This window comes from Dipodomys spectabilis, unplaced genomic scaffold, assembly GCF_019054845.1.
Source record: "Dipodomys spectabilis isolate Male_0828 unplaced genomic scaffold, ASM1905484v1 ptg000302l, whole genome shotgun sequence".
NCBI classification, from domain to species: domain Eukaryota; kingdom Metazoa; phylum Chordata; class Mammalia; order Rodentia; family Heteromyidae; genus Dipodomys; species Dipodomys spectabilis.
Genome location: NW_024870979.1, coordinates 1,019,792 through 1,047,628, shown reverse-complemented (window position 1 = coordinate 1,047,628; position 27,837 = coordinate 1,019,792). Strand labels below are relative to the sequence as shown.

General features: G+C 48.0%; 1 protein-coding gene across 5 annotated transcripts in view; it reads left to right on the top strand.

Moving 5' to 3' along the window:
- Positions 1–27,837, top strand: part of Arid1b (AT-rich interaction domain 1B) — a 328,395-nt gene that overhangs the window by 290,916 nt on the left and 9,642 nt on the right. For 2 of the 5 annotated variants that reach the window (XM_042702061.1, XM_042702056.1), the window contains 9 exons: positions 2,110–2,255; positions 8,267–8,376; positions 9,105–9,263; positions 12,598–12,807; positions 14,060–14,264; positions 19,334–19,472; positions 19,714–19,886; positions 24,757–24,907; positions 27,495–27,591. In XM_042702061.1, coding sequence (XP_042557995.1) covers positions 2,110–2,255; positions 8,267–8,376; positions 9,105–9,263; positions 12,598–12,807; positions 14,060–14,264; positions 19,334–19,472; positions 19,714–19,886; positions 24,757–24,907; positions 27,495–27,591 — 1,390 coding nt within the window. The remainder of the gene's footprint in view (positions 1–2,109; positions 2,256–8,266; positions 8,377–9,104; positions 9,264–12,597; positions 12,808–14,059; positions 14,265–19,333; positions 19,473–19,713; positions 19,887–24,756; positions 24,908–27,494; positions 27,592–27,837) is intronic. The other 3 variants (XM_042702058.1, XM_042702057.1, XM_042702060.1) reach the window with 3 other exon arrangements.

Genomic DNA, 27,837 nt, shown 5'->3' with positions numbered 1-27,837 from the left:
ACAATGGAAAGCCAGCCATCCTGCACCCCCTCCCCCAGCTTCTGCAGTGCATGGCAGGATGCTCACTCCTACCTGGTCAGCTCCCAGTGTGGTCCTGTCAGCGTTTCCAGACGTTTCCAGAGTGGTAGGGAGGACGATTCCAGCTTTGGCAGGGACGACCCTACCACACAGACAGGAGGCCACACACACCCTTGTTCCGCTTCCCTTTCACACCCCGGGATTCCTGTGACGCCCAAGGGCCACCCTTCTGAACAGAGGGGACGCAGGGAGCCGTTTCATCGCGTCCACTGTCACCCACTGCATCCCTGCCCTGATGCTCTAATCCGGAAGCCCGGTGGTCTTGAGAAAGCAGTTCTGATGTGTCTTTCTATAATTAAAGAGAAACAGAAAAGTATCATCCAGGCATCCTTTGATAGGCTGCTTCATGCCGTTTATTTTGACTCGTCTAGAAGGAGGAGTCGAGGTTGACTGCAACCGGAAGCAGTCTCTAACCTGGAAACAGTCTCCAGAAGTTAGGGGGCTAACTTCCCTAACTAGAATGGTTTCCAGAAGTTGGGGGGGGGCTCCTCAGTGCTTTTATCTGCTAAGAAGCAGATAACAGATAGCACTGCTCAGGAGGCAATGGTACAAATGGTAAATTCCTGAATGAATGCAAGCGCCTCAGAAGGTTTCTGTGCCAGCCACCCATGGCATGAGGATGAGACCAATGCTGTAGGGCTGCAGGTAGAGTTCAGGAGCAGTGTTTGGAGGCAGATCCGAAGCACAGGCCGATGTCCCTCCGTCTGCATGGCCTGCAGTGGGCATTGTGGTGTGACCGGCAGTCTACAGCTAGTCCCTGCAGAGCTGTGGTGGGCTGAGGTTCACTCAGAGGCCAGAGTGATAGGCTTCTGCCAGAGCCACACACGCACTGCCACCTCCCAGCCTTCTCAGAGTACGCCCCCTTTCCTCACACACTGGTCAGGACGTCACTGAGCAGTATGCGTAATATGTAGAAGAAAAAACACTTAAATGTTTGACCCTTTGATTTGCAAATAGTCAGCGTTTGCATTTTCTATAAGCCAGAAAATTCAAACTGGAAATAGATATATGGAAAGAACCATATTTTTTGAGTGATTTATATTGATCCTTGAAATTCTCATTAAACGTGGATAGTTTTCTTATTCTCTATGGAAGAAAGCTTTTTTTATGTTTTATAGTCATTTCTTGATGTACTGGAGTTTTTCCTGGGAGAAATGGACAGCTTTGCCAGTTCAGAACTCTCTCTCCCTACCTGGTAGCTAAGAGAAATGACCTTGGATGACAGGGGTCTTCTCCAGGTCAGAGAATACCCGAAATTATCGCTACCAGCAGGATAAAAGGAACCTGTCCCCAAGAAATGGTGGTGGTGGTCTGCAGGGGAACTGTGAATGAAAGGTGTCCAACGAGCTCTGGACTGGAGCTCTTCAGATCACCTGACCTTCAGCCGACGTTCGGAACAGAGCATGCTTCTATCACAGGGGAGGGGATGGGTGCTTGGACTCGAGTTCCACAAGTAGATGTCTGATGTCTGCTAGGTCATTTTGAAATATTGGGGAAGTGGTATGTTGTTCAATAGAAGCCAATTACAAGCGGTTTTCACAGAGTCGAGGAGCATTTTGCAATGCTTTGTACTCATTATGCCAGAAAATTTAGGGCAAAGAAATATTTTTAATAACATGCCCACACTTCCTATTTGTTTTTCATTGCTTCTGCTTTTGATGTGTGGATACTAAGCGGTGTTAATTGTCAGATCATGTTAAACAGGGGCATTAATTTTGCTTGCTTTTATAATTCCTGTTCTCGTGTCTAGTTTCTTCTTCCTTATATTCCTCTATGTGAAAATTAACTTGGAGCACTTGATATAATTATGAATGTCTAACTTATTCCTGTAACTTACAATACTGGGAATTTTTCAATGTGAGTTGATCAATTGCCTAGCAGTAGAGCTCATCCTTTCTAGGAAATCTATTTGTAACAGTTATGAAAAACAACACCCTTTCCAGAAGTTCGTTATTAAAGATGCCTGCCTGAGCCAAGTTCTGCTGATGTTCACGGTCAATATGTGTGTGCCTGTGCTCTCTCTTCCCATAGGCAAGGCAGTTTTCCTGGCATGAACCAGAGTGGACTTATGGCTTCCAGCTCTCCCTACAGCCAGTCTATGAACAACAGCTCCGGCTTGATGAACACACAGGCACCCCCCTATAGCATGGCACCCACCATGGTGAACAGCTCCACAGGTAACTGGTGGCTCTGCTCTGGAGCCCGTCCTTCCTTCTCCTCCTAGGCTTCTGCTTTGAACGCCTGGACGGCTGGAGAAGGTGGATCCCCCGGTGAAAACGGCATTACTAGTGCTTCCCCATTCTGGGAAACCGGCTCAATCTGTTTTGAGACTTGAGGATTGCATTGCGCGTCATGTGAATTATCCTAGATAGTCTGTGTTTTGTGATATGTGTGTGTACTTCCAGCCTCATTGAAGACTGTGTGAGATATCCACACTAAGGTCTCTCTAGCTTTGAGAATTGTTGGGACTGTCTGAAGAGCCCAAAACAAAAACTGCCCTTTGACTATAGTGGAGAGATTTAGATTTATTTAGAAGGCACATTTCAGAGGAAGCTTGAAGGGGGTGGGACAAGGGGTTTAAAGTAGCCTTTTCATTTGGGAGGCACCGCTGCATATGTGGAGAAGGAGCTAGTTCACAAGTACCGTGCAGGCTGTCTCCGCAGAGAACGTGCTACAGGTGCTTGTGATGGTCTCAGCAGTTCATTTTTACAAGGTCATCCTCAGAATCTTCTTCTGGTCTGTAGGAAGCAGAATGTGTCTGGTAGCAGCTGTTTCTGTTCTCAGCCTCTCAGAACCCAAACCCGCCTCCTCAAGCTCCCAAACTCCCCAGAGCAGTGAGTCCCTCTGGTAAAATGAGAAGCTTCTATATGTTTCCCCTGGGCAGTAGAGACCATCCTGGCAAGACTCAGACCTGCAGTTAGCACAGGGCCTGGCGTGGGGTCTGCGTCCTCTGGGGCTTTGTGACACGTCAGGAACACACTGTGCCGCTAGAGCCTGGCTCCCTCAACGCCCCTGTCCATGTTCACTGCCCTCGGCCACCTCTCTCTACCCAGGCAAGGCCTCTGCTCCGTCTGTCAGCTTCCGGAGAGGATGTCCCCTCCTGCATGTAGCTAGGCTCCCCGACTGCTCCTCTTCAATGGTTTGGGCAAGAGGAAGGCATAGAAGCTCTTATCCAAAATGACAGTTTTAAGTAACCAAAATAGCTTTTCTTCATGTTCAGCTGCTAGACTGTACTTCTAGAGAGATAAAGTATGTCACTCCAGGCTGGGATGTAGCCCAGTGGTAAAGCTCTTGCCTAGCAAGCATGAGGCCTTGGGTTCAATCTCTTGTACCAAAAAAGAAAAAGTCAAAAGTACATAGCTCCAGCAGGCTGTCGGCTAGAAGCCTCACACTAGCTGTCACTGTGTGTGTTTTGTCTGGCCTCCTGAAACGTAATTACTTCAGGGTATTGAGAGTATGGAATAAACTTCCACCTATTAGCAGAAATCCCTTTTTTTCCCTTCTCCTTTGGCCCCCAGAGCCACAAATAACCAACAACAAACAGATGGTACACTGCTCTGCCTAAGAAGACATGTATTTCTGAGCAATCTCCAGTTTTACAGGGACTCAGAGGATGTCTTTATTAGTATTATTATCATTATTATTATTACTCAGGTAACTCAGCTATTTGCTTTTCATACCAAGGAAGTCTGTTCAGTGAAAGGACATTTATTCACACTGTCTTTTGTATAAAATAGTAGTATATTTCTATTGCATACTGCATTTTGAAGTACTGAATTTTTAATAATTTAAATGTTTATCAAATGTTGCTGTATACACTTAGGTGATAGCTATTTCAGTTTTATTAAATTACCAGGTAGAAAGCATAATCACTGAGCACATGTGAGGAATATTGGGGATCTATTGACAGGTGCTTGTGGGTCTGCTTTAACTGTCCTGGGACGGGGCACTGGGGGTACAGGAATGGCGTAGGCCATCCCCACGCAGTTCCAGTGGCCTCCTTGAGGCTAAATGGTGCCCTAGCCTAGAGATAAAGTCAGGAATGGCCCATCGTCGCATTCACCTCCTTGTGGGCCCATGGAGATAAGTTTCCACAGTTAAGAGTTCAGCATTTCTCCACCAAAATGTACTTTCAGAGGAGGTGAAGGTAACACGTGATGCTGGCCAGAGCCAGTAGTGGGATTTTTCTGAGTCTCAGCAGCCAATACAACTGGCATTCCTACATCTCTGCTGAGCTCAAAGGATTATGTTGTAGATAGTGTACATAGCAAAAAAAAAAAAAAAAAAATCTCCTGTTTAGTGATGAATTGTTACAGGCATCAGCAAGCAAGTAATTATTTAATGGAGTCCATGAAAAGTATAAATGTGACCACAATTTCTTACAGAAAGTACCAGGGAAGTTAGATGGTAAGCAGTGGGGAGTTTTCCCTCTGAAAGAGACTATTGATTCTGTTTTAATTATTTGGATTAAAAGACTAGAATGTATAGATTGTGAGTGAAACACAAATTATACGTAAGCTTGTTAAATTCACCCTATTGCAGCACCTGTGTTGTTAATCGTATTTATGTTCTGTTCATAATATTCATTAGCCACATCAGCCTACATATAACCCATCATTTCCAAGAGAGCATCTGAATTCCAAAAAGACTTAAAGACTAAAGTTTGTCTCCCCAGAAGTCAGTCTACAAAACATAGGGCATTTCCACCACGCTGTCCAATAGATGACAGAGCCGTAGCCACGCCTTCCTCTTACCCAGAGCCCTGGCCAGACCCAGTGGCAAGTCTTTCTGCTGACTGTTGCTCAACCCTGAAGGCAGAGTGTCATACCTGCACTGGACATACCAGCTCCAACAGTGCTTTACAGACAAAACTCCTGGTCACACCTCTCCAATTTTCAGAGCCTCTGTTTCACCCTGACTCTGTAAAGCCAGGTCCCCAGGCCCTGTTGGGGTCTGCATTCCTCATGCCCTCAGGCCACCCTCACTGGCCACACCAACACCAGGGAGTCGGCCACATCACCTACTGCCAGCTTCGTGTGCCATGAGCTGCTGAGCAGGGAAAAAAAATACATTTACAAAAATGCCTAAAATGTGAAGCTAGCGCTGCATAGCTGTGGGCCTCCTGGGCTAAGGCTTTTTCATAGAAGAAGTTTGGGGTTCTAGCACCCCCTTGCTGGTAGTTGTCTAAGTAGTATTAGCCAGTGTTTGTTTACTAAGTTAATGATTTTCCTACCCACCCTAAGGAAAACTACAAAGGACTTGCAAATTGTGGCAACTAAGCCTCTTAAACTCTGGGACAAAGCCACCCGGATCCTACCTAAGTCATCAGTACCTGGCTGAGGGTGGCCATTCTGAGAGCCTTGGTGGTTCTGGAGGGCCACGCATGGCAGGGGGAGGCCTCTTCCCAGGACCCTCCCCAGCAAGTGCTCAAGTGGGAGTGTTTCAGGGCTTCCTCAAGGTCTCCCTATGCCCAAGCACATATCAGGTCTCTTGTGTGTGCTGTTTAACCATGTGCTTGCTACAGTTTGCCATGTAAAAATCACGAACCTCTATAGCTGTATACAGTACCTAGATAGTTCCTTTGTGCTTTCAAAAACAAGGTGTGTTTTGCAGAACAGGGCTTGTTACCCTGAAGACGAAAGGATTGTGTGTTTCTGATCCTATTTTGCCATCTTCAGATGCTGATTCTTCATCTATAGGTAGACAAAGTGGAGGGAGCTGCAGGAAAGGGAAATGTGAAGTTTGGTCTGCTTGGGTCATACGTTCCTTACGATCTTTGGGCACAGTAGTGCCTTGGGACCCTCTCCAATTTACTCCAGCTCTTAAATGTCAATAGTGGAGCCAGAGGCCAGTGCCTGAAATGTGTGTACAGCCCTCAGGACACCCTGCAGTCAGCAGCCCACTGCACAGTCTAGATTCCAGGCATCAGGACGAGAAAGAACAGCTTCTTTGTTCCATGCATCCTTAGATGCACTTAGTGGTGGTCTTCCTTTCTGAGAAAGGAGGAAAATCTAGTGCACTGCACTATGTTTGCCTTAGGGGAGGCATATAGCTCATTGTGGAAATTCATAGAATTCTGGCAAGAGGTCAGAAAACAGCGTTTCAGCATAAAGAATAGTAATAGCCACAGTAAGATAAGCCCTCTTTTTGGAGCCACTTAGCAAAGTAAAATTGTCAGGCAAAAGAACTTAGTGAAACTATTACTCTAAATTCTACCCTTATTTTCCTCTTAAAATAATAGAGCGATGCAATTTTTAAGTTTTTTCTATTTATATATTTCAGATGCCCAGTTTAAAATGCATAATAGAGAAGAAAATTGGGGAGTTTCAAACCAACATATATACTTGCTTTCATAAAAGTCTGGTGAAATCAGTGTAAATTATCATAATACATATTGGCCTAATTCTTGATGCTTAAAAATTACTTTTATGTACATTAACACATGTAGTGCATAAATATGATACTACAGTTCCTGTTCTCAAAATAATATTCAGACATGTAAGCACTGACAAGATCGTCAGCTACTGCCACTGGAGAAGCCATGTGCCCCAGCTTGCGGGCTTCTCTGAGCTGCCCGGGCTGCCATTGCACAGGGATGTGTGGCCATTCCTAGGCAAGCTTACAGAAAGGGTGATTCTAAGCATACAGGTTTACTAATTCCTATCTTGTTAGGCCCCAGAGAGAGAGCTGCACGAAGCAATCCACTGCTTTGCACAAGGCAGTCTTCTTGGTAAAATATCTCTCAGCTGCGTTTTTGAGGTTTCACACATTCACAAAAATAACAGCATTTTTAGCTGATCCCAATAGATTTTTCTCTGCAGCTGCATCACTTGAAAAAGCTTTTTGTTCCAGTTCTTAAAGTCTGAGTATTGAAAGTAATTTGGAAAAAAAAAAGAAAGAAAGAAAAAAAGAAAAACATCCCAATTATGATTTGTGTGTGTTGTGATGACTTTAAGGGCTGCCTGGCTGCAAATGGGCTCCACACACCCGGCCGGCACACGGTGGAAAACCTGGGATCTCAGCGCGCCTTAGCGAACGTGCTGCTGGAAGCTCGTGGCCACGTGGCAGGGTGGGCTTCTTTGGCAGGACCTGTGGACTCGACCTGCAGTGATGCTAACGACATGAGCAAATTAGCACCATGGAGCTTGCCAGCCAATTCACCAGAGCCTGCTCACTGCTCACTGCTGTAATTAAAACTAATTATTTTCTAAAACGTAGTAATACATGAATATGTGCAATAATCATTTTGTGGTGGGCAATCTGTGGAGCCTTTTTCGAAGCTGTTTTTCTTCCTCTCCCGCCCCCCACATTTTTGTTTTCTTTTTTTTCTCCCTGGCTCATTGAGCCCCGTGTGTCCCGCGGGCTGAGCCAGCGTTGGCCTTGGGACAGTGGGAAACCTCAGGCCCCTCTGCTCTCCACACGGCTGCTGTCTCCCTCGCGACACAGGGCTGTGCCGATGGTTTTTCTGGGGAAATGCAGCTGTTAACCCTTGGCCAGCCACATGCATCCCCTGCTGTAGCCGTCTTCCTCCATCACAAAGAAATTGAAACTCGGGTATCTGTTAGCCTCAGCGATCAATGTGTATAAACCATGTGACCCCTGGTGGGCTTGGGGCAGTGCGCGCCCAGGCGCCGGCCGCAGTTCTGAGCCAGAGGAAGGACGCTCCGGCCCTGGAGTGGCTGTGCTGTCTGAGCTGGCTTGGAGCCATTCAGCTTCCCCAGGCCTCAGACTCCCGTTCAGTGATGTGTGTGTGCGCGCGCACGCATGCATGCGTGTGTTTGCACATGCCTACACTATAGATTATGAGGAAATAAAGCACTAAACCCCTTAGGCCACAGACAAATCTCGCCTCTGATACTCGAGACTAGTTGAGGGACTTGTTCAGGTTCTACTGCTGCCAACATATGTGGATGTGGGACGGGCTTCCTCAGTGGTCCAGTTCTCAAGTGTACACAGTGACCGTGCTTTATCACCATTATTATTACTGTTACTGTTGTTATTAGCAAAAGAATGCCCAGAATGCCCTACTGCCGTTCAGATTTCATGCGTCGTTATTGTCCACGTCCCGTTCTCTCTTCCGCCTTCAGGGGACGCTCAGGCCCACGCCTCTCACGCTAGCGTGCGTGGCAGCAGTGCAGTCTGACAGATTGCATGTATAATCCTGACTCTTTCTCCTGTTTTCGATTAGCATCTATGGGTCTTGCAGATATGATGTCTCCCAGTGAATCCAAGCTGCCCATGACGCTCAAAGCGGACGGCAAAGACGAAGGCACTCCACAGCCCGAGAGCAAGTCGAAGGTACTTCTCCCCGCATGCGGTGGCGCTGCTGGCTGCGGCTGCCACGCCGCGGCCCTCCCCGGTGCTGGCTGCTGTGCTCCTGGGTTCTTTTCCTCTGCATGCCTCATTGTGTGCAACAGGAGTCTTCTTAGTCTTCTTTCTTTCCCCACCCCCTTCATGGTGTGGATCTGAAAGTTACTAGTTCTTAAGGCATTAACTCATGGCTGGGGGGAGGGGGAGGAGGGACGAGACCCACCAGAGAGAGATGCCACGGGGGTGGGGAGAAGTAAGGAACCCTGCCTGGTTTTGCCACTTGTAGCCATTTTTCTCTGCCTTCAGTTTATAGCTTCCTGTTTTGGCCGCCTCAGCAACAACATACTTAATATTTTGCTTTCCTGCCTTATTTGATAAATAAGGTGAACAGCTTGTTTTTTTTTTGTTTGCCTTTCTCTTTCATAAGGGGTAACCCATGCTTAGCATTCCGTGTGAGCTTGACGTAAGCATGGTGCTTCGTGGCCTATCCAGCATCCAGCAAATTTAACCAATCATACTAATTGAGAATGTTGTTTTAATACCTTTATATATGCGTGGTTGTGTTTGTGTTTGTACATGTCTATATATATATATATATATACACACACGAAATGTATATATATAAAATTAGTCTGTTAAACTGGATGTATTTTTTGTTATTTAAAATGAAGTTTGCCCTACCTTTGTCATTTTTTTTTTTTATTCCTCTACCACAGGATAGCTACAGCTCTCAGGGTATTTCTCAGCCCCCAACCCCAGGCAACCTGCCAGTCCCTTCCCCAATGTCCCCCAGCTCTGCTAGCATCTCCTCCTTTCATGGAGATGAGAGCGATAGCATTAGCAGCCCAGGCTGGCCAAAGACTCCATCAAGCCCTGTAAGTGGCTCTGGTTGTTTGTCTCTTTTGGTTTTTGGGGGTTTTTGGATAATTAATTATACTTTAATGCTTGCTTATTGATTTATTTTATAAGAAATTTTTCTTCATTATTGATCCATGAAAAGGTTTTCTTCACAAGTAATTGCTCTAGTAACAAAGCAAGTAGTGTTTGCATGCATGTAGCAGTGGGTTCTGGTAATGGCAGCCATTCTGTACTAACAGAGCCTCCGCACAAAGATGGCGGCTACTGCTGTCCATATTCCTCACATGGGAACCAGGCTGGGCCGGCCGTGGACCACACAGGTCTGGCCCCAGATTGAAGCTTGTCATGGGCTGCTCCATCTAAAACATCTTATTCAGAATGCCTGCCCGAAATGAATGAGTAAATATTACAATCTGGATGTGGTTTAGCATAACATCAGCCCTGCTTGGGGTTCAAGCTGAATATCTAAAATTAATGAAAAGGTTACCAAAACGCCTCTACATGTGAATTTTAGTACTGTTTGCCTAAAATGGAATTAGTCAAGACAGAAAAATGGAGTTCCGCACAAGAGTGCTGGTGATCTTGAAAAGAGTGTTGGTTTTCATGTGATATGTAGTTAATAACAGCCATGGTAATATTCTTACTAAAGAATTTTTCTGGCCTTAATGTTCTCTGACTATGGAATTGGGCCTCTATTTTTCTTCTAGAAAATAATCTGCTCTATAAAATGAAAGTGTAATGTACTATAGTAACCTTTATTTTATATTCATATAGGGAATTAAAAGATCTTAGGGGAAAAAAAAACTTTACATGCAATTAGTTGCCAAGAAGGCTTAATTAACACACTAATTTCTGTAAGCCAATGTGTGCAAGAGCACAGATCAGGAAATGGTGTTGGAGGGAGGAAGAGCCTGGCTGTGTGCGATCTGGCAATCTAGTCACAACCAGCAAGGAGGCTGCTGCTAATTATCCATTCACCGGTTAGACAGATAGAGCCTGGCGGGTTGAAGTCTTACTCTTTGTAGTAAATGTTGGTGACGTTCACATGAAGCTCTGGTATAACCAGCATTTTCCTTTCAGAGAAAGGAAGGGTGCTCTGTGCTCCCCCCCTTCCCTGGGGATATGTTCGGGTTTGGTAATACCCAGATGGGCGGGGAAAGCGTGCCGCCCTCCTGGGGCAGCTTAGTGCTGTTTGCGTTGAGTCTCAGAAGGCAGCCAACATGTGTGGATTTTTTTCCCCCATAATTTGCCCTAAGTTTGTTGTTATTGTTGCTGTTTCTTTAAAACAAGAAAAGGCACTTTGAATCAGTAATGGTATTAAATGAACAAGTAGAATTCAAATGATTTTCCAAAAACATACCTATGTTGACTCAGAGGGAGAATTTCAGAGGTTTTTAAAACTTCAGAAAATAAGAATACATCTTTAAAACGTAAGATAATAAGAATTTATTAAAAATCAATGTTACTAGTAAGCCTTGGCATATATCTAAGTGCTTGCCTTGCTGGCCCTGGAATAAAAAAAAAAAGGACTGAGGTAGATACTGAATTGGAATTTGCTCTTTCCATCCAGCAAGTCCTGTAGGAAACATTTATCAAAATGCTTCTCTGTAGCCAGACCCTCAAGGCTCATACCATCAGAGACTGAGACCTAGTCAGGTCAGAAAAATCCACAAGCCTATCTTCCGTTAACTACAAAAAAGCCAGGATAAAGATGTGGCTCAAGTGATCAAACACTAGTCAAGAGCAAGCATGAGCCTCAGTATTAGCAAAAAAAATATAATAATAATAAATAGAAATGCTAGTTTGCATGGTCTGCTATATGCTGTAAATACCATTGTTCAAAGCTGAGGTTAGCTTAGATTATATTGTAAGGCTTTATCTCAAAAAAAAGAAAATATTACTTAAATATAAAAGTAAAACAAACAGGTAGCCCCATTTTTTTGATAATACTTTAATTACTTTTTTCTTTTTCTTCTTTTTTCAAAGTATTTCCAGCTAGGCATTGGTGGCTCATGCCTACAATCCTAGCTACTCAGGAAGCTGAGATCTGAGGATCACAGTTCCAACCTCCAACCCAGGCAGGAAAATCTATCTGACTCTTACCTCCAAAAAAGTATTCAGAAAAAGCTGGAAGTGATGCTGTGGCTCAAGTGGTAGAACACTAGCCTTCAGCAAAACTAAGCTCAAGGGCAGCACCCAGGTCCTGAGTTCAAACCCCAGTATCAGTTTCGTTTTTGTTTTTAAGTATCTCCATATCCATTATATCTTCTTATACCAGAAATTGTCTTATGTTTAAGAATTTACCAGCAAACTTCTGGGACAAGGGAAGCGGTGCTCCCTATGGAAGGCTTCTGTGGGCTCCGCTGACTACTGAAAACATAGCTCCTTGCTTTTGAAAGGTGTGGCAGTTGAGGAAGGAGCAGAGGAGAGTTTGGTGACAGACTTAATGTCAGATCACCGCAAATGTGCTGCTCAGGAACACTGAGCCCCTTTCTGAGATGCCACTTGACTGCGCTTGAAATCACCCTGAATACTGTTTGTCTGAAAGCCTGCCGCACAGCAGGCCTGAAACGGGCCACACAATCGTTAAAGCTGCTGTCGCTCTGACAGTATGTGACGGACCCACGTTATTTTGTCACAAAACGTTCTAAAATTAAATAAATAAATAAACATTTGTCCACACAGAGCAAATACGTCTTCCTCAACATATGGTAAAGACTGCTGAAATACAAACCTGCTGGAAGACTGGAGAAGAATGCACTGGCGGGCTTACTTAAAGTGCATGCAAGGAACACACGGGTGGCGCCTGAGCTCGCCTTGCTGTAGCTTCTCAGCAGCCCTGCCTCCCAACAGTGTCAGCGTGTAGCATTTACAACACAGAGCAATGCCATGTGAGCTCGTGGTTCTGTAACGACACACGCACTTTAGCAAGGAAAAGGAGGAAGTGTACTTCTGTGACACCACCCTGGAAATATGTAATTCGTTAGTGTCACCCAGCTACTACCCTCTGGTTCTTAAGAATGATATGAGACTTCATAAAATCATGCCTTCTGGGATTCAACGTTTATATCAAAGTTTAAAATAGCTTTTGTTTATTTTGGCTTGTTTTTTTAATGTTTAAAAGTAGTTTGGGTCCTTTTATTTAAAGTTAAAGTAAATTTTTAATTAAGAAAAATGTATAGTTTGTGCCTGAACTAGTAGCCTTCATTCCTAATTGTTGTGTGATAGCAGTAGTTTTGATCTCTTCCTTCCTTGTATTCGGAGGCTCATTACTTTTTTCTCGCCTTCTTCCCTTTCCCTTGGCCGCCCCACCCCTGCCCTTTGCCACATACTTACCTCTTCTGGCACTAGAAGTCTAGCTCATCCACCACCACTGGGGAGAAGATCACCAAGGTGTATGAGCTGGGGAACGAGCCAGAGAGGAAGCTATGGGTCGACCGATACTTGACTTTCATGGAAGAAAGGGGCTCCCCGGTCTCGAGTCTGCCCGCAGTGGGCAAGAAGCCCCTGGACCTGTTCCGACTCTACGTCTGCGTCAAAGAGATTGGAGGTTTGGCACAGGTGAGCGTGAGCAAGTGAGGAGGCGTGCCAGACAGGCCTTGCCAGTCGTGCACAAATGAGGACTAAGCCTGTGGGAAAGTCACCTTCTAGGGGTCCCCTCCTGTCATTCCCCTCCCACCCCCACCCCCAGTTGCTGGGCTTTAGCTTCTCATCTATAGGACCAGGTGTCGGCAGGATCAGGTTGTACCTGCACGCAGGGCAGCTCAACACACTGGCGTCTCAGGGCCAAGCAGAGCTACTTAATTCTGAAGCAGCCCTCGGGCCTGCTATTGGCAGCCTGTATTAAGTGCCAAAGAGGCATCTCCCTGAGAGCTCTACGGCCTGGAAAAGTTCTAATCCAGAAATGCATACATATACTCTCATTAACCCTTCCCATGCTGCTCAGCACCGCAGGCTCAGAAGGCACAGCTTCTTTCATAGCCTGTTCCCAAGTGGGAATGTAAAGGTTGGAGTAATACCCCCTTCAGGACCCCTCCCCCCTCCCCTGTCTCTCCTCGCCTGCTCTTTAATTTAAAAAAAAAAAAAGTTTCAGAAATACCCCCCAAGTGATGGTCCTGGGATCTGAATCCCTCTCCCCCTGACCTCTCCTCGGTGTGTGTGTGGGGGGGGGGGGGGGGGGTCAGGAAGTCCTGCACCACGCACAGCACGCTGGGCCCTAGGTGCTGAGCCGGTGGCACAGTGATGGCATCCTTCCAGGCTGTTAAGTGGGGGTCAGGGACAGCTGGTGAAGGGGCCTCGCTGCCTTGGCACCAGCTGCCATGAAAGAATAACGTTTACCCTTGTCACAAGAAGCCGCTGGAGAGAGGGCGATGCAGGACAGGGCCGGCACCGGCCGCCCGGGGCTGGCGGCTCACAGAGGGCAACTTCGTTTCATACCATGGCTGCAGTACTTAAGCTGCAGGTTTGCTTTTGGCGCCCTTTGGTCTTAATTATAGGTTCAAGGGACCGAGCAGGAATGTCCATTCAGTGCTCAGGGCCTTGGCAGTGCCTGTGTGAGGCACTGGGCAGTGCATCCTGCAGAAGACCCCAGCGAGAGCAAGCCAGCGCGCACGTAGCAATCAGCAGGCTCCTTAATGGTTTTATAACTGTAACTGCTGTCTGTGCGCTACTGAGTGGGAGTAATGAGCACTAGTTAAAAGAGATGAATAAAAAAAAAAAAAGTAAACTAAGACATTAAGTACTTTTGGGGGGTCTCCTCGCCTTAAACAAGCCACCTTGCTACAAATCAATGATCCTGCCACTTTTTTGCTAGGTTAATAAAAACAAGAAGTGGCGTGAGCTGGCAACCAACCTAAACGTTGGCACATCAAGCAGCGCAGCCAGCTCCCTGAAGAAGCAGTATATCCAGTACCTGTTTGCCTTTGAGTGTAAGATCGAAAGAGGGGAGGAGCCCCCGCCAGAAGTCTTCAGCACCGGAGACTCCAAGAAGCAGCCCAAGCTCCAGCCGCCATCTCCTGGTAAGTAGCAGTGCTACAGCCCGGCCTGGAAGCCAAGGCAGCTGTGCGGGAAGGACGGGAAGGAAGAAGAGGAAGAACTGGAATCTTGGGAGAGGGAGCAGCCATTGCTTCTCCACTGGCAGGGTTTTAGAAAAGGAAGAAAAATAAAGATGTTGCTGTTTGTGGTAGGCAACTTCAAAAGACATCGTTCTTCGCCTCTATTTAGTCAAAACAGACTTAGGAAATCTGAGCTACATCTGTTAATTCCTTCCTTCTTCCTTTCTTTTATTTTCTGCCAGCATAGGATTTTGAACTCAGGGCCTTGTTCTTGCTTTGTTGGCACTCTACCACTCAAACCGTGCCTATAACCAGCATTTTTGCTCTTTTGCAAGTGAAGTCTCATGGACTTTTCTTCCCTAAGCTGACTTTGTACTGTGATCCTCCAAGTCTCACCTTCCAGAGTAGGTAGGATTACAGGCATGTGACACTAGTGCTCAGCTCTCTTTGTTCCTTTCTTATTTAAAAATACTGTCTAGCCAGGTACCTGTGATCCTAGCTACTCAGGAGGCTGAAGCCAGCTAAAGCCAGTCCATGAGACTCTTATCTCTTATTAACAGTTAAAAAGCCAGAAGTGAAGCTGTGGATCAAGTTATAGACCATCTGTCTTGAGGGAGAAAAAAAAAAAAAGCTAAAGTAAATCACCCAGGCCCTGAGTTCAAGCCCCAGTACTAGCACAGGAAAAAAAAAAAGGCCAGGAACAGTGGCTCATGCCTGTAATCCTAGCTACTCAGGAGGCTGAGATCTGAGGATCACAGTTCAGAGCCAGCCTGGGCAAGAAAGTTCACAAGATTCTTATCTCCAATGAACCACCTGAAAATCGGAAGTGGCATTGTGGCTCAAGTGGTAGAGCACTCACCTTGAGCTGAAGAATTGAGAGACAGTGCTCAGGCCCAGTTCAAGCCCCATGACTGACCAAAAAAATCTGTCTAGCTCTGTACAAAGTCAGTAATCATATGAACCTGTTTCAGTGCTACTAGACAGTGCCCTCCTCAGACACAACAACTGGCTTGTCCAGCTCTTCTTCTGGTGAAATATGTACTTGACCATAGTCAAATTTGGACTTAATTTCTGGCCCTTTTCCCAGAAAGTTTTCATCTTGAGAGAATCCCACTATCTGTCATAAAGATTTGTTTCTGAAGGCGGGTGGGCCAGGGGCTGTGGTAGAGGCCAGAAGTGAGAACTAGGGGCACCAGAGTGCACACATGCACACACACACACACACACACACAGAGGCCAGATGCGTGATGCCACACCACCCCTGCCCTCCGCCTGCTTTTGGACACCTGCTGCTCCCTGTGGCTCTCATATTGGCCTTTGTTCTCCTCTAAGTGTTTTTTACATTTAAATTTTCCAAATTCGAGTCTGATGAATGAAGTGTCTGGGGTGGGGAGAAGCAGGTGTTCCGGTCCTGGAGGTGACCTCGCTCAGCTCAGCCTCACATTCTGTCTCAGGCGTGGCGGTGGTGGTCTGCGGAGCTGCACTGAGCCCGGGCACCTTCAGTCCTTGGTCATGCTGGTTGTATCACGTGACCTATGCCTAGCCTAGCTGACGGTCGTTTCCCAAGTGCATGTGGCAGGCTTACCATTTTGCCTTCACACCAGCTCTGGACAGTGACTCACTCTGTGAAGGCGGCTGGGATGTAAGTGCCCGGCCCACTGGGCAGCAGGGCAGCAGCAGGTCTGGATGGGGCATTGGGTTACGGGTAGCTCACCAAACCCACCAGAGCTCAGCCTGATGGGATGGAAAGGCCTTAGTAATGGGTCAGACATCGATACCTAGAAGCCAGAGCAGGAATCCATTTCCTGTGCCTACCAAGTGGATGGAAAGTACTGCTGTCGAAGGTGGGTGGACAGTCAAGGACTCTCCCGCAAATACTTTTAGGCCCATAGTACACTTAGAGTGACTATCCCTAGATTTACATCTGTGGTTTTCAAATACAGGAAAAACCTTCTCCATCTGCATCTTGAAAGATCCCAAGGCTTTGCTGTTCAAGTGCACCTGAAAACTGGGAAATCTAATTTTAAAAATCACACACTATTACATTCAGTTCCCTGAATCAAAGAAGCTGCCTGTGAACAGCTCTGAAACTCTTTTTCCAAAATAAAAGCCCAGTGGGGTACAGGCACCAAAGTGGTGCTATCTGTGGAGATCTAAAGGTGTGTTTTATTTGCTAGTAAGAACTTGTGTCCATGCATGGTTTGCACTTGTGTGTGGAGAATAGCTCTCCCAGCACGCCCCAGGCTCAGTCCATGAAGCCCCGTGGAGACACACAGCCTCCAGAAGTGAAAGCCTGTTCTCCTAACAGCCCGTGCCACCGCCCCCTTTTGCAGAGGGCTGCATTGGTGGATGCCTTATCATCTTAACTGCACGAACGAGGTTAGGTTGCACACGTACATGGTCCACACGGAGCCACGGTTGTTCAGTGACAAGGGACGTAGTGAAAGCAAAGCTTGCTGGTTGGCTGTGAAATTGGTGCCCAAACCAAAGCTGCCCTGCAGAATGCTTGGGCCCCACGGGGAGGGGGTGGGAGTAACGAGCAGCAATGTCATGATGTCCACACCTGACCTGTCCCCAGCGTGCATACATCACTTGGCCTCTCTGTTTCTAGGACCATTACTAAGGAAAGTGTCTCTGAAACATTTTTATTGTCAAAGAAGGAAAACAAAATCATTTCCCTTTATTTATCCTATATCAAGATCCTATTTACTACCTAATATTTTTAACTGATTTTCAGGGGAAAAGTGTGTGTGTGTGTGTGTGTGTGTGTGTGTGTGTGTCCTTTGAAGTCATTTTTCTCCCCAGATCATAATTATAGTATATTTCTTATCAGTACATCAGGCAAAGTAAACTAAAAGATTCCTAAGAAATGGTAGGCACCTGTGGTTCAAGTCTGACACCTGAGGACCACAGCCCAAAGCCAGCCTAGACAGGAAAGTCCATGAGACACTTACCTCTAATTAACCAGCAAAACAGAAGTGGAGCTGTGTCTCAAGTGGTAGAGTGCTAGCCTTGCTTGAAAAAAACATCCAGGCCCTGATTTGTGGCACAAAAAGAAAAATAGAAAAGAAGAACATTCTAGATCCTGAACCAACTGAAATCTCAGTTCCCTTGCCATTGCAAGTCATGGGTCCTGCGTCCTGTTTTGATTGGATGTGACCTGCAGATCTCAGCAGCAGTGTGGACTGGCTGCAGAAAGCCTGGCCCCTTGGATGGTTGGAGCTGAGATACAGGAGCCCACTGGGCAGGACCTCAGGACGTGGCCCCTGTCTTGAGGGCACCCATGGAATCTCCTGCCCCTTGACCTAAAGAAGTTAGTAGAGTCAACAGCCTCAGGAGCAGCCAAACCAACTGCCCCTGCCCCTGAGCTGGGATGGCGGGGAGGGCTGGGAAGCTGCACATTGGGTTAGTAGGTCTGTAACCAAAGACCCATCCATCTTTGCTGGCTGGTGGCTGACTGGATTTCTATTATTAGCCGGCAGGTGATGGATCCAACTAGGGAATCCCCAGCGGAAGATAAATGAGAAAGGGGCTTGGGTGTAAACAAAGGCGCCCTCTGGTTGACCTCAGTCCCAGACCTGGGACACATCAGCTGTTCTCTGCCCTGCTCCCCACACCCCCACCAGAACTGGGGCACCAGGTTCACGCTGTGTAAATTATCTTCCCAGCCAGGAGTCTGGCTGTTCTGTCTGAAGTGTGTGAATGTACTTAACCTTCAGTGACCTTCCCATTGTTTACTTTAGAGTATACATTTGTAGCTTCTGGCGAAAGGTAGGGATGAGCTAGAGGGCTGCCAGCCGCCTCTATTAATGGAGTTACAAGAGATTGCATGCATTTTTTTTTTTAATCCTGAAAGGAAAGGAAAAACATGGGCAAAGGAGAAGAATTTTTCCTTTTTTATTAACTGTAAAAGTGAATACTTTGTAAATGAAGGGTCATTCAGAAATCCCAGCCTCCTGCGCGGCGGCCCAGGCTGGGGGTGCAGGGTGAACCGCCATTTCTCCTCAGCACGGGGGCGGCCGTGACTGGCGGGCCATCCTTTGATACTTGTACAAGGCTCCCTTATTCTTTTATTACTGCCTGCCTTTTTAGGATACTTGTCCAGGATTTTACGTAGCTGGTAAGCAGGCGTTGATTTGCTCTCTTCTAACATACCCGCACTGATAGATGGTTTTCCTGCGTGTTAGAGCACGCACAGCCGCCGCATGTACCCCACACAAGCACAGCCTGCAGTCGGAAGCCAGGCCGGCAGCCTCAGTGCCTGAAATGGCTGTTGGGCTGAGGCTCCGAGTAGAGCTGATGCATTCACTTCCTGATCTGACTCCTCTCCAGTGCAAATAACAAATTTGATTGCGTAGCTCAAGAAAAGTTGAGTCCATGAAAGACAGAACATAGACCTCCACGTGTTTTAAGGGTTGGATTAGCATACGGCTCATTATTAATTTGTATTGGATTTTCAACTTAAACACTTCTTACTGCCTAAGACCCAGAACTAAGTTTTCTGAATGTTTTCTAGGGAAGCCCAGCTGTATCAAATGGACCAAATTTCCATGCTATTTTTCCTGTTACATTTAAAGTATCCCTAGGATAGATAACACTGAAATAAACCTTTTTCTGCCTAAAGCCTTCTTTTCATTAGATTATTTTCTTGGGACAAATACCTTAGCAAGCAATTAGCAGTCAAAGGTTAATAAATTTTATGGCTCACAAATGAAGTAGGTCTCCAAATGATTAATTCAGAGAACTTAGTACTGAGAACTGAGAATATGGCTCCGGAAGGGCACTTACCTGACATGTGTAAGGCCACAGTTCCATCCCTGCATACGTGTGCACACGCACACATCACACATCATACACCACACACATTCTTGCTAATTGTTACTATAAACAATGTGAAAGAAACTAACTTTACCCCTTATTGTCAGCAGTGGATGCTATTAGTATTTCTAATAGATGGTGTCTTGCTTTAAATTCTTACCTGTGTAGCTGTGACGTATGCTAACGTCCCGTTGCTTCTCCTTGCTACCTGACAGCTAACTCCGGATCCCTGCAAGGCCCCCAGACCCCCCAGTCAACCGGCAGCAACTCGATGGCGGAGGTTCCAGGTGACCTGAAGCCGCCCACCCCAGCCTCCACCCCTCACGGACAGATGACCCCCATGCCGGGAGGAAGGTATGTTCCCAGGACTTGGAGCCATTTGCAACCACTCTATTTTACCTCTGGAGTTTTCTGAAGCGGGCTTAATAGGAAGAAAAAATGAACTAAGTCTTAAAATCACTTCTAGATGTACTCGTGTAGTTTGCTTTGGGCTGTTTTGCATGGACAGATCTCAGGATTGGCTTATTTTTCAGTGCGTTGTTTGTTTGGTGGTCACCGGCCATACCACTAAACTTTTATTTTTTCTTCTTTCCAGAAGCAGTACAATCAGTGTGCACGACCCATTCTCAGACATGAGTGATACGTCGTTCCCCAAGCGGAACTCCATGACCCCCAACACCCCGTACCAGCAAGGCATGAGCATGCCAGACATGATGGGAAGGATGCCCTATGAACCCAACAAGGACCCCTTTGGTGGAATGAGAAAAGGTATGTGCAGATGGGCACTGCCCATGCTCCAGCGAGGCCCACAGCCCGGTCGCCTGGTCGTTCAGAACAACTCCCAGGGCCTACTACCTTGTAGTACCTAGCCTCCTGCCCCACGAAACTGGTGGCCTGGGAAAAAGTAATTGTGATAAATGAAGTATTCGTGCTAAATACTTCCTGCATCTAGAAATGGGGAAAATAGCAGGACAAAAAATAAGCCACAACTGTTTTATTGAAGATCACGGTCAGTGGAATAAAGCGAACAAAAAGGACAAGATGCAAATAGCATGATGCCGGCTGGGGGCAGTGGAAGGAGAAGGCTACTGAGCTCAGATGGTCTAGGTAGAAGGCAAGGAGATGCAGGATGAGGTTGAACAGGTGAGAGGGGAGGGGAGGGGTGGGAGGAAAGGAGAGGGGGGCACTAGAGAAGGGAGCTAGGCTTGTTGGAGGCAGCAGATGCCCAGACACAACCAGTGTGGGCACCCCAGCCAAAGGCATCAGTTTTCTGTGCAGCAGATTGACATGTTTGGGTTTTTCTGTTGAAAGATAGTTAAGGAAGTAGTAACACTTGATTTTTTTGCAAAAATAGACAGCGTGATAAGCAACCATCTATGGGGCAGGTATTGAACAAAGTGAGAGAGAGGAAGGACAGCTTGGATCGGAGAGACCGCACCGCTGCTGCCTGCTCTGGGCGTGCTGATGGGTGAACACGGGGCTCAGAGCCACGCATGTGCGTGGGAAGGCGGGATGGCTGCATAGCGCGGGCCAGCTGGGAAAGGAGCAGAGTAGGGAAGGAAGGCTGGGGTCGCTCTGGGTATTGGAGGAGGTGAACAGCGGACTGCATGTCTGGAGCTGGGCAGAGATCAGAATTAGGGGAGACTTCGTCTGCAGCTGTGACTTGGGGGAGGAAGTCGGGGGTGGAGGGGGCATTGTCTTTGCACACTAGGAATCCCAAAGTGGATTCCTCCTTTCCCAGGTGAGCCCCAAGGTTGATCCTCCTTGAGAGTGTGCTCATCAGCCCCAACTAGAAACCTGACAGTTTGGGTCGGGTATTCTTTTGCAGTTGTGTCCTATGTAATTGAGGCATCATGCGAAATCGTGAATATGACTGGGGGTTTTTTGTTTTGGTTTTTTTTGGTCAGTCGTGGGGCTTGAACTCTGGGCCTGGGCGCTGTCCCTCAGCTCTTCAGCTCAAGGCTAGCACTCTCCCACTTGAGCCACAGCACCACTTCCGGTTTTCTGGTGGTTTATTGGAGATAAGAGTCTCACGGACTTTCCTGCCCAGGCTGGCTTTGAACCGCGATCCTCAGATCTCATCCTCCTAAGTAGCTAGGATTACAGGCATGAGCCACCAGCGCCCAGCTGTTTTGGGGGGGTTTCTTGCCAGTGCTGGGGCTTGCACTCAGGGCCCGGGCGCTGTCCCGGAGCTGCTTTTGCTCCAGGCTGTCAAGGGTTTCCCAGCTTCTTTCCTAGTCACATGCTGCCAAGCACGCCATGAAACCTGTGAGCTCAGCCAAAAGCTCCATGGCTGTTTCATGTAGCTGTTTTTCCCAGTGGTTCACAGTGCTCAATAGTTCATTCTGTGAGAGCTTTTGGTGTCTGTATTCTGTTTCCAAACTCAAAATAAGACAGTCACGTGGAAAAGTAATTACAGCGGACCTTCGTAGTCCAGGGTCCCGGTCCCAGGGTCCAAGATGGCGCTGCCCATTGAGGAAGCATGCTGACTGCTGGCCACGCCACGCGCCCGCCCTCCACTGGCTCCCCACAAATCTGGAAATTTCACCATCACCTCATTAAGCACATTCACTTTTGCTTCGGTGGGGGGGGGAGTGGGGAGCAGATGTTCACAGATGAAGGGCAGACAGCCACGCCACAGGGCTCAGTGACTTGCAGCACATACGTGGGGATGTGAAATGTTTATCTTTGAAATTTATTTCATTGTTTTTACGTATTTTACCAAACTAATAAATTCATGAATGATAGGGGCTTCATGCGGTAGCTGCCGCACATACTTGGAAGGTGGACTTAAAACCATGGTAGTCATGCCAGTATCCCCCTATGTGAGACGCCTGGAGTTTCTTCACACTTAGAATTCCGCTTGCTACAAAAACGTGTTCGGAGGCTGGAGAAGTTACTGTGGGATTGTTACTAGCCAGCCACAGGGCGCGTCCTCATCCACCCTGTGCGTCGCGACTGGCACCCATACCGCGTCTCGGCTCCCCGGCTACCTCGCGACACCGGCGCAGTCTGTGCCAGATTAAAACAGATAAACAGCAAGTCCCCGGGAAACGTTTTCTCACAGCCCTAACGCCATTCTAAATAAAGTCTTCCGGCCTTCAGTCTGCCCTATCCTGCCAGTGACCTGGGCAGTGCTCTGGTTAGAGCAGCGTCAGTGCCGCGTGGTTGCCACTGCCGTGCCGCATTGCCAAGCAGTGAGTCAGAGCCGCAGTGCGCAGTCCAGCCTGCGGAGCTAGCTCCGCCTGCCCGCCTGCCCGCCTGTCCGCCTGCCTGCCTGCCTGCCTGCCTGCCTCCCTGCCTCCCTGCCTCCCTGCCTCCCTGCCCGCCTGCCTGCCTGCCTCCCTGCCCCGGTCTCGTGGAGGAAGGATTTGGATACCCAGTTGTCCTCTGACTATATTCTGAGCATCCCATCTGCACACAGAGCTGTACTCACTCTTGTAATTAAATAAATAACAGTGCTCTAGTCTTGGATAGATTGTTTTCCTCATAGCTTGTTGGTAGAAATAGTGATGCTGTTCTTTTACACTTAGGGCATTATTAAATAGTCAGATTTTTGTCAAATAATAGAACCCTCTTTTCCTTCAAGTATCTCGGTCATTTTTTTAACGAATCATCTCAGAACTTTGTGTGTCCGTGACTGCGTGACGGACAGGGCCGGGTAGGTCTCCACTCTAGAAATCGTCTGCTGGATGCAGAGCGGCGGCCAGGCCGACAGCCAGACTGGCAGTGTGCAGTAGATGGGGCGCCTCTGGGGTGGTTCTCAGAGTCTCTGCCAGCACCTCCTCCAGACTTTGCTGCGTAGCTTCTGGTGGGAGGAGGCCCAGGACATAACAAATGGGGCCAGAGAAGAAGAAAGAATAATAGGGGGAGAATTTGGTCAAAGTATTTATGCACGTATGGCAATACATTGAAAACATCTTTGTTCAGTTGACATACCCTAATAAAAGCAAAAAAGGAAGCTTCTAAGATGACAAGCCCTAGTGGCAAGCTTGTCCGGGCATACACCTGCACTCATTTGCCATTGGTCACATGACCCAGGCCAGAGTCATTGTGGGAGGGCGCTTCACAGGCTGTGAATGTCTGCAGGTGTGCTGCTTCTATTGCCAAAGCAGCCGCGCAGAGCAAGTACTGGCAAAGGCTGCGTGAGTTTAACACTGCGTAAGAATGTGGAAGGGCGAATGGGCTCTCACCGCCGAGTCAGAACGATTACTATCAGCCGTTTTAATCAGATTGGCCCAAAAGTTAAAAAGGTGTCACGTAATTGTTTTAACTCCGATTTCTTTCATTATTAGTGAGCTCACGTGTTTTGGGTTTTTTTCTCATACAATGATTGCCCATTTGTTTTTCTTTTCTGGGAATGGGCTTGCCCATTTTTAGTTTTTTCTTTTTTTCTCTCTTTTTTTTTTTCCTATTGCTTTTTCAGAACTCTTATATGTCTGGGAGTTAAGCTACCTAACTAATTATGCCTCTTGATTTCTGCCTATCTTTGCTTTCACATCTGTAAAATGGAAAGTAGTTTCAAAACTGGGTCTGCCGTAGCTCTGACATGAGATCAGACGGGCGGAGGCCGAGGTTCCGGGGCAGGGCACAAGGTGCCCTGTTCAGTGCCAGGCTCTGCTCCCAGCTGACAGAACTCACCAGTCCCTAAATTCCAGTCTGTTTTTGCCATGATAGCGCAACATTGCCATAGATGGATTAAAGTTCAAATTGAATTACTGCGGTCTAATTTCTGTCCTCAGTGCAGACTCCTTCTGAGCGCATGCAGAGGTGCACGTGCAGCCTTGCGCAGGCTGGCACTCAGTCAGCCATGGGCCTTCTCCCATCATGAGCTGTTCTCCTATCAGTTTCTTCTTCCTGGTTCTGGACTATGTCTAAGCAGGAGTGTTAATGTTGTGGTTTCGGGGCTTCCTAGAAGGGAAGGGCACTCTGGTGTACAAGTGTCAGGTCTCCACCGCTTCATCACTGACCTTGTCTAGATGAGGACTCACGTGCAAGTTAGTAACTTACCGAGGTGGAGGTGGGCCCGTGTGACCCGACTTAGCAGCTGGTGATGGGGAGAGGCGGCCCTCGTGCCTTCTGCCGGGCGTGGGGCGTAGTGTGGCTGCGGCTTCTGCTCACAAGGCTAACCCCAGGGTGTCAGCCAGAACAGAGCCCTCCGCGGAGTCCTGCAGTTAGACGCCCTGCAGTTAGGACAGAATGCCATTCCCGCTCGCTTCCTGTGGTGGTAGGGCAAAGACGATGGGTTTCTCTCGGCCATCCTCTGTCAGCTCTTGGGACAGGGTTCTCTGCCCGGCATGGCTCCATCTTTTTTCCTGTGTACCCAGATTTGAAGCCTGGTGGGCTCCTTTGGGCTGCTGAGTAGCATAGTTCCGCTGTGAAATCCCTGTTGCAGTGTCATACGCCATCATCATGGCCTCAGCCCTGCGCTCCTCGGCTCTGGGCTCCCTCAGGCGAGGCCTTACACACAGCACACACCAACACAGGCGTGTCTTTGGGGCTTCTCCCCCAGAGCCTGTCAGACTCCGATGCCACATTCTATCATTCGGATTGAGATCCGCTAGATAATGTCGGGGGAAAGGAATGGCTGGGAGGGTTTTGCAGCTGCTTACTTCTGTACTTTTTTGAAATACTGCAGTGCCTGGAAGTAGCGAGCCCTTCATGACGCAAGGACAGATGGCCAACAGCAGCGTGCAGGACATGTACAACCAAGGTCCCTCTGGAGCCATGTCTAACCTGGGCATGGGGCAGCGGCAGCAGTTCCCCTACGGAGCCGGGTACGACCGAAGGTGAGCGCTCCCAGGGGAAGACGAGATGGTTCACAGCACCGTGGGCTTCGCCCTCATGAGGGACTCTCCCTGCCAGAGCTGACGCCAATCGCCGAGTGGCATCAGGTGGCTGCCGTCAGTGGACAGCAGCTGCAGGATCAAGCACTGGTTCCAAGCAGCCAGGTGGCTCTGTGTGATTGCTCACAAACGCTCAGACAGAGAAATTAACTCTCAGGGCGGGTCTAGTTGTGATCTCTGTCTCCTTAGAAGCCGGAACCCTGGCAGCTCACTGCACTGGTCCCCTAACTCCTGTTCCCTGCTGGGGTGGCCCCGCTGCAGCCCAGGTGAGGCTCCTGTAGGAGCTCCCGGGCTCCTGGGCCTTCCGCACTGGCGCCCTCCTCGCGTCCCTCAGAACAGCCGGGTGGTGCCGCGCCGGCCCTTCAGGCTCTCAGCACAAGGTCTTCCAGACATTGCATTGTCAGGTGGCCGTCCTCCTTCCACGAATGTCTAACAGAGCATAGTTTGCTCTTCACACGCGTCTGTGAGGAAGCCCTGCACTCCTGCTCAGCACGCCTCTCCAAGGAGCCGCCTCCCAGACTGCTGCTCACTGAAGAGGTGGAGAGGCTTCGTGAGCTGTCAGAAGCCCGCCTTGTGCCGACACTCTCCCTCCCTACCTCCCCCCTCCCCTCCCTCCCTCCTTCCCTCCCTCTCTCTCTCTGTCTCTCTCTGTCTCTCTGTCTCTCTCTCTCTCTCCCTCGCAGGATTTATTTTAGTATGATAGAATAAAGTTGGGAGAAACAGAAAAAAAGAAACGGTTCTTATTCTCCATGAAGGAAGTGGAAGTTAAAAACTCCTAGGAAGGGAAATTCCTGAAGCCAGGCTTTATCTGACACTTGTGACTCAGGGCCTCACACTCTTGCTTGGATTTTGTACTCACAGCTAGCACTCTACCATTTGAGTCAAGTCTCCAGCCCAGCTTTTTCCTGTAACTGGAGATGGAGTCTCTTGAGACTTTCCTCCCCAGGCTGAGCTTCAAACTTCAATCTTGTGGTTCTCGGCCTCCTGAGTAGCCAAAATTACTGGCACAAGCTCCTGATTCCTGGGTAATACCAGTGATTTTTTAAAAGCAGAACAGGACACACAGGGAGAAAATGCCTGTCTGCACCAGGGCCATCCCCTCTCTCCTACCCTTTCCCCCTCCCATTCACACACACACCACACGCACAGCACAGCAGGATGGGGCTGGCCTCTAGACCTTCCCCCAGGAACTGAGGGCAGCCTGGCCCGAGTGAGCCCCTCCCACCAGCGCATCTCGGGGCTGAGGGAAGGGTTGGCAGTGGAAAGTAGCCCGTGGTTTAAGGCAGCCAGGGAACATTTGAAAACTCACTCTTTTACAGATAAGGTTGTTTTCTTGAACTCAGAGCTCCACCTTGCTAGGCAGGCAGTGGGCCACATGAGCCACGAAAGCCCACGCCCTTTGTGCCTGGTTATTTTGGATAAGATCTCACACTTTTTGCAGAAGCTTCCTATCTGTGCATCCCTCATAGCCGGGATTCTAGGCATGGTGTGCCTAGCTTGTTGTTGAGATTGGGATCTCAGTAACTGTTTGCTTGAGCTGGACTTGAACCATGATCCTCCCAATCTCCATCTTCCAAGTAGATGAAATTACAGCCATGTACCACATTTCCCCTGAACTCTATCTCTTGAAAACACAGACCCCATACTGTGCTCATAGTGTCAGAGTACATTCTCCTAGTGGATTAGGATTTTATTCCAATTCCTACCCTGGTCAGTATCCACTTAAAATAACTGCCCTCATCAGGTAGCTATTACCCCGAAATTAATGCATCAGATCGGGATTTTAATCTGGTTTGCTTTGGTTTGAAGGATCTAATAAAGGCAACTGATTTTTTAGGCATCTATTCCATACAGTTCTTCTCTTAAACAATTGTATGTCTCAGAATCCCAGATCTGTTGCAGTAAATATGCTGTGTAGATGGCATTTATAATTTCTCAGTATGATAGCAGTTGGTATTCTTCATTTCCATGTCAAGATTTACTAGGAATACATTGCCTTTCAGGTCATAGAACTTTGAAACTTAGAGTGTTTGTGTCTGTACAATTATTAGCTAATTCAGCATGGTTGGAATTGATTTGAAATATGCCTTTAAAACTTGTATTTATGATAAGAGTATGTAAATAGAACTATTTTCCAGGTAAGTTCTAGAACTTAAACTCTTAAGTGTTAGATTCTTCTTGCTTCTTGCTTCGCTAGCTCCTCCCCTTGCCGCGTTGCAGGGCTGGCTCTGAGGGAAACTTCAGTGGGTGGGCGGGGCGTGGGGCTTCACCTCAAAGGCACAGGCTAGAAGCCTGGACAAGTGCTTACATGGCACCTGCCTGTTCAACCGGTATTCTGACACCCATTCACAGCAGCCAGAGCCGGGAGAAGGGCGTTCCCACCCCTCCTGTGAAAGCCCGTGAAGCTGCCTGGGGAGAGGATGTGGGGAAGACAAAGCTTTGGGGAAGGTTCCCCGGAATGGATCGTCCGGGGTCTGTGCTCTTCCAATGACCTTTGTAAATTAAGTTTTCTCTGAATGCCTTGTTGTAGGCATGAGCCTTACGGGCAGCAGTACCCAGGCCAGGGCCCTCCAGCCGGACAGCCGCCTTATGGAGGACACCAGCCTGGCCTGTATCCTCAGCAGCCGGTGAGTTGGTAGGTGGGCGTGGGTCTCCGCGTCGCTTCTGAACGTATGGAAGCGTAACAGAAGCCATCAGCCGTACTGAACTTGCAGGATCTGTTGGGCTAGAAAGGACTCGTGGGATTTTGAAGTCAGCAAATTAAAAGCCGCTCCTGCTCCATAGCATTCTATGTGTGTGTGTCATAGCTGTATGTGTGTGTCTGTGAGCCCAAGGTGGGGGGGGGAATCTATTGTATTCGTGTGTCTGTTACG